The 8,975-nt window shown below is 41.8% G+C and overlaps 1 protein-coding gene across 2 annotated transcripts; it reads left to right on the top strand.

The window, feature by feature from the left end:
- The first annotated feature begins 1,751 nt into the window (after window positions 1-1,751).
- LOC113127898 (mitochondrial glycine transporter B-like) lies at window positions 1,752-8,727 on the top strand. 2 transcript variants are annotated; one of them, XM_026302798.1, is made up of 9 exons: window positions 1,752-1,782; window positions 2,095-2,199; window positions 3,333-3,405; window positions 4,299-4,423; window positions 4,912-4,996; window positions 5,405-5,584; window positions 7,174-7,342; window positions 7,572-7,735; window positions 7,873-8,727. In XM_026302798.1, the coding sequence occupies exons 3-9, from the start codon at window positions 3,355-3,357 to the stop codon at window positions 7,993-7,995; spliced, it is 897 nt and encodes a 298-aa protein (XP_026158583.1). In that variant the 5' UTR covers window positions 1,752-1,782; window positions 2,095-2,199; window positions 3,333-3,354; the 3' UTR covers window positions 7,996-8,727. The 2 variants fall into 2 exon arrangements, with proteins under 2 accessions (XP_026158583.1, XP_026158584.1); XM_026302799.1 differs by lacking the exon at window positions 3,333-3,405 and having other exon boundaries at window positions 1,764-1,782.
- Window positions 8,728-8,975: the final 248 nt, after the last annotated feature.

The raw sequence follows: 8,975 nt of genomic DNA, 5'->3' as shown, positions 1-8,975 counted from the left end.
AAATATAATGGAAATATTGTAGTGCAAATGTCATATATATGGACATTCAAAATGTACTTTTGCATTGTTAATGTAGTGGAAAAACCTTAACTGGCTTGTGCAAAATATTACTATTAACTCTGCCTGCAAATCATGGGGGTGGAAATATTCTTTGGGGTTGTGTGGCAGAGGAATGTGGCATTTACCAATGTATTCACTGTCCCTCCTCTGAACATGTCCAAACCATCTCAATCTGGCTTCCCTGGCTTTTTCTCCAAAAACATCTAACATGAGCTGTCCCTCTGATGGACTCATTCCTGATCCTATCCATCCTCGTCACTCCCAGAGAGAACCTCAACATCTTCAGCTCTGCTACCTCCAGCTCTGCCTCCTGTCTTTTTCTCAGTGCCACTGTCTCTAAACCAGACAACATTGCTGGTCTCACCACTGTCTTGTCCACCTTTCCTTTCATTCTTGCTGACACTCTTTTGTCACACATCACACCTGACACTTTCCTCCACCTGTTCCAACCTGCTTGCACACGTCTCTTCACTTCTTTTCCACACTCTCCATTGCTCTGGACTGTTGACCCTAGGTACTTAAAATCCTCCACCTTCTTCACCTCTACTTCCTGTAACCTCACCGTTCTACTTGAGTCCCCCTCATTTACACACATGTACTCTGTTTTACTGCGGCTAAGCTTCATTCCTCTCCTTTCCAGAGCAAACCTCCACCTCTCTAGATTTTCCTCCACCTGCTCCCTGCTCTCACTACAGATGACAATGTCATCTGCAAACATCATGGTCCACAGAGATTCCTGTCTAACCTCATCTGTCAGTCCGTCCATCACCACAGCAAACAAGAAGGGGCTCAAAGCCGACCCTTGGTGCAGTCCCACCTCCACCTTGAACTCCTCTGTCACCCCTACAGCACACCTCACCAGTCTTACAGCTCTCATACATAAACATTTGCACATGCATCAATTATTTTTCTTTAGTTCAAAATTAAGAAATAAAAAACTTCATTAAAATTTAATTAAAATAAAAAACATTAAATAAACCTATTGTTTTTTATTTTAATTAAATTTTGTTTGTTTATTAATAGGATGCGTTTACTTCGTTAAAAAAAAAATCAATATAATACATTTTTAATAAATTAGTCAAACGGGTCCTGAGGGACAACAGCGACACCATGAGGCCACTGTTAGAAATGCACCGACTACAGTGAACAGTTGGATAGAAAATTCACTAAGTTGACAGAATATAAACCTCTTGTCTTATAGCTACATACGTCGGTGCCTTTTAGCCCAGATGTCGCATATGGACCTCAACTTTCTCTACTGCCCAAACAGCCAGTTTAATAATCATTTTCAAGTTATTGATTATTATCGGGTGTAGACGCTAACGGTCGCAGCCAGTTCTGCCGATGTTAGCTAGTCCGTGTTGTATGAACCTCATCGCTGTGGGTTCAGGTTTCTCACGGGGAAAAAACAACTTTGTGGACTGAAACTTCGTCAGGATAATGTTTGTGTTACATCATAATGTAGAAGGAAACCAGTCTAAAGGTAAATAAGCTTTCTGCTGTGCGCTGCCTCTAACGTTAATGTCACAGCTAGCTAGCTAGTTAACTAGGTTCTCCGGAAAGTTGTGTGTTCCGCCTGACAGGCGGCTCAGACGGGTCACCTTCATAACCTAACCTAAGAAACTGAAGCCCAGTGTCACAGTAAAACCCAGAACATGGTGGTCCCGGAGCCTGCAGGGCTGAGCACCTCCTCAGTCAGCACCTAACGGACTTCAAAGTCAGGTAAGAGAGGCTGACAGCTAGCACGCTAACTAGTCTGTGCCAACTGTTATGTTAACGTTACAAGTTATTTTCCAAAACAGGCTCAAAGTTATAGTTAAGTGTCAGGTTTATGGCAGAGCCTAAAGTCCACCTACTGTCAGTGTTTTTTTTGACCAGTGCCTGGTTAAAATAAACACCACTGACAGTCGTTTGACTCAACCACACCGACAGCTAGCGTTAGCTAACCTAGCTCAATGCTTCCGGTGTCTGCGTCAGACACCTTATTGTTGTGAAACGGGACTCACGGCTCCAATCTGATTTTCTGTCTTTTAGTCACGTTTACTGACATTAGCCAGACTCAAAACAACGGCGGCAGCAGCAGGAGAGAATCTGGACTCATCGGGCTCAGCGTCCAGGTCCAAGATGGAGTTAGCAGCGGTGAGTGTCCATGCTGGCTGCTGTCATACACACATTGAACTGAATCTGCCATGTCTCATCAGCATGTAATTTACCACAGAAATAAAATAAAGTATCAGTGGGTTTAAAACAAGGAGCTGTAATACTGTTTGTCTGTTGTAAAACACCTTTAACCTAACTAGCTCTAACTATGTGACTGTGCAACCAAGCTCCGAGCTGCTGATTAATGATGAGTGATTCTGAATCACATGTCAGCTTAAGAAATGTGTGTGTATGGGTAATGGCACTGTGTGTTTCAGAGTATTCCAGTTGATCAATGACCTGACAGGTTAAGAAGCTAAGCCCTGCACATTGATTTTCATCATTGCCTCTGATAATCGAATACACCCAGAGTTGCTACCACAGTATAAGCAGTATGGCAGATCTAGACATTTGTGTTGTCTTACCCTCCTAATCACAACACTGAATGCCATCAATGCATCATTCTTGACTCTGTTTGTCCTTAAACATTAGAGAGTAATATCCTGCTCATGGTAATCAGAGAGCCACACAATTTATTTTGAAATTCATAGGAATCCTGCTGCTTGGGAAAGGTGTATGAAATCATCAAAATTAAAGCAGAAGCTTCCTGATTGATGAAATTCAGTGTGTAAAATCACCACAGCTCAAAGTTTGATTGTGGAATTTGGATTAGATTGTTAACTTGTCATCTTTGTGAATAAACTGTGCTACGTCTTTGCCCCTGAGAGATATATAATTGCAAGCAGATTATAGATGGCTGCTTAATAACTTGTGCAAATTGACTCCTACTACATACATTTTCAGTGACCCACATTTAAAGCACCCCGAATGCACGCACACACACTTACACATGCAGCCACTTCATGACTCATGCTGTTTGACAAAGATGTGGTTTAGCAGTGTCATTTGCACAGGGGCAAGACTAAAATACAGATGTGTGAGTGTGTCTGAACGATAAAGATAGAAGTCCATAGAAAAACGCAGGCTGGTTTAAGCTTCTGCTTTGGCTGCAAAACTGGGGGTGTGGGGAGGGGGAGGCTAGAAGCAGGAGAAAGCTATTGTGGATGAAGAGAGAGGTTTGCGCAAGAGATGGTTTATTTTGTAATATACAATTTATAACCGCAATTTCACAGAGAAAAGGTTAAAGAGGGAAAAATGCAGGAAAAGCAGGATTCTCAGAGCCAAGCCCCAAGCACCCTGGGCAAGGTAGGACTGTATGTTTGTGCATTATGTGTATGTTGAAGTGGCATGTGTATGTAGAAGCTACATATTGTATGCACTGAATAGTGTGTGTGTACAAGACATGCTATTTGTGATTCAGATGCTTATTTCATGTTTATTGTTGATTTAATTTTGATTATTGTTATAGCCATAAGAGAAGCATTTGTTCCCCGTTGACATTTTTTCCATGTAACAGTCAGATCCAATTAAATTTATTCTTTGTCTGTCTCTGTCCATGTCTGTGTCTCGTGTCCTCACTCCCTGTTTTTCTGTGGAGCATTTAAACACATATGATGTTGAGTCTCAGTATAATTCTACCCAACAACCCCTGTGTATGTGAACTGTCTCTGCACATATCCATTGGTATTGAGAATCTGGCCTCTGCTTGTTTTGTTTTCCTTAATGGAAACATCACACAACATATTTCTAATCATATTGTGATAACTGATTGTTATCATTTTGGGGCACATTTCTGTTGGAGTAGGATTTATGATGAAGATATTTGTTTCGATAATGTTTCCCTGGCATTCAACAGGAGGTGACCAACGGCATGAAAGATGTTGGTTGGAGCATTTACAATGCTTTTACCCTGTGACTAATCCTTTATATTTTGATTTTTCCCTGTCTGTGGGTTTTCTCTCTCTCCTCTGTAATTAATGTTTTTCTACGTTCCCTTCCAATCTCCTTCTTTCACTGTCCACTCTGTGTGCATCTCTGTCTGCCATTTATTTCCCCTATCACTTCTCATGCTCATGTCCTCTCTTTGCCATTCCCCCTTCCTGTCTTCCTTTCTATCCCTCTGTCCCCCTCCCTCATCTCTCTCTCTCTCTCTCTCTCTCTCTCTGTCTCTCTGTCTCTCTGTCTCTCATCTTCCTCAGGCTCACCCAGCTCTCAAAGCCTTTATGTGTGGCTCTCTCAGTGGCACCTGCTCTACGCTGCTCTTCCAGCCTTTGGATCTGGTCAAGACACGCCTGCAGACACTCCAAAACAATGCTCAGCCAGGGTGTGTGCACACATAACACACAGACAAATATTGTATGTGTGGGGTTTTGCACCCAAACATATTTTCCACATTTGACCTATAAGTATCCTTATTCAATTTCTTTGATTCACAAACACCCCCAGCACATACATTTGTTATGTATGACCAAGCTACAAGCACACACACAGCAAGGCAAGACAAAAACTGTAGGCAGTGAATATTTTATTATGACCCATATAGGGCAATTAGTCACACCAGCACCATGTAATCATGCTGTCAGGGTGCTAGGCTGCAATTACTTCCACTAAAGAAAGGAACAGGAAACAGCTAAGACTAGATACTTATTTTAAACAACATTCCACAGGTGGAGGAAATGCTTAAGCACCAATTTCCAAACAGTGTTTTTTGTCTTTAATGATTGTGTATTTTTGTATGTCTTTAAGTTTGTATGTTTTCACGGGTTTGCACCTTTGATGTGTTACTAACCGTTCTTAAACTTCATCTTGCAGTTCACCGAAGGTGGGGATGTTTGGTGTTTTCGTCAATGTTATTAGGACAGAGAATTTCTTCAGTCTGTGGAAGGGAGTTTCACCAGTGAGTTCTTGTTGTTTTCAACATTTACTGCCTCTGTAGTTATAAATTCTGTTATTTGTAAAGTATTTTGTTAGTCCTTGAGAGCGGTTGATCTCTAGCATTTTCTCAAAGAATGAGACTTATATTCAGTAAGTTTAAATCTCCTTTTATTAAATATCAAATCGCCATGGTCCTGTCAGAATGCAGAATGTACAAAACAGCAGCCATTTGGTACAGTGACTGTAACTCTTCACATAGACTAGACAAAACATTTCTAGGGCTTGAAGGAGTAAACTAAGCATGACACAGTACATCAATAAAACACTGTAGCATGATTGTAGAATGGTAAATGTCATATTACACCTTTATTCACAATGAGCAAAAAGCTGAATGAAAGAAGTGTTAAACATGTTTATGTCTGTCTGGCAGTCATTTGTGCGCTGCATTCCTGGGGTGGGCATCTACTTTAGCACCTTCTACTCGCTGAAGCAGCATTTCTTTCTGGAACGGGCACCCAACGCTGGAGAGGCTGTTCTGCTCGGAGCAGGTGCCAGAGCTGTGGCTGGTGTCTGCATGCTGCCCTTCACTGTCATCAAGACCCGTTTTGAGGTGAAGGACTGTTTCTTTACATACTGAGAGATATATTGTATGATTTGAGGACCTCAACATGGTACTACTAGTTCAGTAATTTTGCAATTATTAATTTTTTAATAGGGCAGATTACAGCACTTGCTGCTTGTAGTCAGTGGTACAAAGACGATTTGTCCATTTTGAAAATATATTTGTAATTGTTTATGAATCACTTCTGTCTCTTGAGATTTTGTCCTTGAATAATAGAACTTTAGTAGACCAATTTTCTAAACTTACTGACTTAATACCTAAGCCAGGAAAAAGGAAGCTACTTTTTGCAGGCCTGTTCACTGATAATATTAAAAATGGCTTAATATGACCTTTGAAGTATCCATGAGATCCTTTGTCCTGTGAAAGACCATTGCACATAGTTTCCATAAATAATTTTTCCATAATGTGTAATTTAAAGCTGGTGACCTACATTGTAGAAAAACAGCATTCATCTGGGTGTTTTTAATAATAATAATAATAATACATTTTATTTCATGGCGCCTTTCAAAGTCTCAAGGTCACCTTACAGATAGAAAAGGAAGCATACAGCATGATATACATAGAGTGCATTAAAACAACAGTAACAAGAATACATAAACGGCGGGAGAGAATGTAAAGGCAAAAGCGTGGATTATCTAGGAAGTGGGCGAAGTACAGTAAAAGTAAATTGAAATACAGAAACCCAGATGACAGAACAACAAATATGAAACAGTATGAGACAATATGAAATAGGCAGAGGGTGGTAGGACATCACGGGCTGCTTTGAGAAGTTAAGAGAGTTAGGTGGAAAACGCTATACGGAACAGATATGTTTTGAGTGATGATTTAAAAGTTGATAAGTCCGGAGACGACCGGATGCGATGAGGGAGAATGTTCCAAAGGCGGGGCGCAGTGTGGCTGAAGGATCTAGCGCCCATGGTGGCCAGGCGCGCTGTAGGGGTGCAGAGGAGAGTGGAACTGGAGGAGCGGAGAGGACGAGGCGGAGAATAGATATGAAGTAGTTCAGTGATGTATGGTGGGGCAATAGAGTGGAGGGCTTTGTAGGTGAGAAGGAGGATTTTATAGTTTATACGGAAGGACACAGGGAGCCAGTGAAGTTGTTTAAGGACAGGGGTGATATGATGTGAGGATGGAGTTCTGGTGATGATTCGGGCAGCAGAGTTCTGGACAAGTTGAAGTTTGCGAAGTGATTTGAGAGGTAGACCAGTGAGGAGTGAGTTACAGTAATCCAAACGAGAGGTGACAAAGGCGTTAATGAGTATTGCCGTGCTATCGGTGGTGAGTGAGGAACGGATGCGGTTTATGTTACGGAGATGGGAGTAGGCCGACCGGGTAGTGGTATTGATATGCTGAGTGAAGGAGAGAGTACCGTCTAGGATGACACCCAGGCTTTTAACTTGGGGGGAGGGGAGGACAGTATTGTTGTCAATTTGAATGGAGAAGGTGCTGGTTTTAGAAAGGGTGGATCTGGTGCCCACGAGGACATTGTGCAATCCCAATGTGATAATAGCCACAGTGCAAATAAACCTTTTCCATAGTTTTCCATAGTCATTGAAGATACTTATATTTTGTTTCAGAGTGGCTATTACAGCTATGTGAGTGTGGCTGGAGCTCTGAGGAGCATGTACGAGACAGAGGGAATCAGGGCTTTGTTTTCAGGGCTGCCTGCCACGCTGCTCCGAGACGCTCCGTTCTCTGGCATCTATGTCATGTTCTACAGCCAGGCCAAGAGGGCACTGCCTCAAGGTGAGAGCTGTACTGCATCAGCAAGTTATATATATTGGCACATGAAGCAGGCGAGCCAAAGATATGATGTCCTGTTGAGTCTTGGCCACTATTTTAATATAAACTGTAATATTAGATATTCTTAATCAGAAATGTTTATGCAGTCTCAAGTAGTTAAAAGTATGTCTTGAAAACCAAACTGTACACTTTCAGTATACTTTCTCCTAATACTTGGTTTTTCCTGTCTCAGAGGTGACTTCTTCGGCCTCTGCCCCGTTGGTGAACTTCAGCTGTGGAGTGGTGGCAGGTGTCATGGCATCACTGGTCACACAACCTGCAGATGTGGTTAAGACCCACATTCAAATCAGTCCATCCCACTGGAGCACAGCAGATGCTATTCGCTACATCTACATGGTGTGTGCTCATTTAATTACATAAGGCAAATTTTTTGCCTCTGTGCATGTCCACATCATTTTCAGTAAGAAGCAGTGCTGTCATTGAAAGGTAATAACATTGCATATGCTACTCTTCTGCTCTCCCCTCTCCCTCAGGAGCACGGCATGGGTGGCTTTTTTCGTGGTGCTGTTCCTAGGTCGCTTAGACGCACTCTGATGGCTGCTATGGCTTGGACTGTCTATGAACAGCTTATGGCTAAAATGGGCCTCAAATCCTGAAAAAAATGTAAGGAATATGAGGGCATAATGAGAATTTTTTTCACTGAAAGCCTTGTTCAAGAAGAAAAGAAAGGTGAGGAACTTAGAAAGAACAAGCACTACCAAGAGTTTCAGCAAAGGAACCAGTTGGATAAATGCCTGAAAAAGAGAGTAGGAGCGTGTGTGTGTGTGTGTGTGTGTGCGTGCGTGTGCGCGTGTGCGTGCGTGCGCGCATGTGTGCGAGTGCTGTTATTTTAATATTTGTGAAAATGTGCCTGTTTGTAAGTTTGAGATTGTGATGTTACACCTGACACACCACTCTCATTTCAACCTTGGACTGAAGTGACACTCCCAACTGTGAAATTTCTCCTCTTACTATTTATGTGTGAACACTCTGAGGTATGGCTGCTACTCATAAAAATGCCCTTGACACAGCACCATAGCTGTTTTCTGCTGAAAACAAAGCACCACGGGGACACTGAGAGGAGCTCTGGCTTCTGCCATATTTATAAAACTTAAGATTGAGCAATGTTTCTTACTTGGCCATTGATATTAATTGACAAGCAGACCTAGAGGACATTTATTTCTTTCAGGCTCAGACAATCACAAGCACTCACAGCTGCATTATGGGTAGAAAATCTAGGCTACCCTGAACAATTACAGTAAAACCTTTATTGTCATACTGCGAAGAACTATGCTAATTTAGCTTAACTTTATCTGCAACTGTTGCATTTTTGACTCAGCACAGGGGAAGCTGCTTTTAAAAAATAATTGTAGTTCTATCTGTAGCTAAAGTATAATCAGACTTGTGAAAGCATCTCAGGATTTCCAAGAGTGGTGTAATTGAAATGCTTGATTGTTTTGAGGACTGAAAGGCATCCTGTGGAGATTTTGACCACTAATAATTCTATGGAGCAATCTTTCATGAGTGAGTCTACCTTTTGTTTGTATTTTGCACACAGGAGCAACACGATACTCGTGTCACCAGGTTTGATAAGTTG

Source organism: Mastacembelus armatus, chromosome 1 (assembly GCF_900324485.2).
Source record: "Mastacembelus armatus chromosome 1, fMasArm1.2, whole genome shotgun sequence".
In the NCBI taxonomy this organism is placed as follows: Eukaryota; Metazoa; Chordata; class Actinopteri; order Synbranchiformes; family Mastacembelidae; genus Mastacembelus; species Mastacembelus armatus.
Note: the sequence above shows the minus strand (reverse complement) of the source record. Positions and strands in the feature narration are given on the sequence as shown.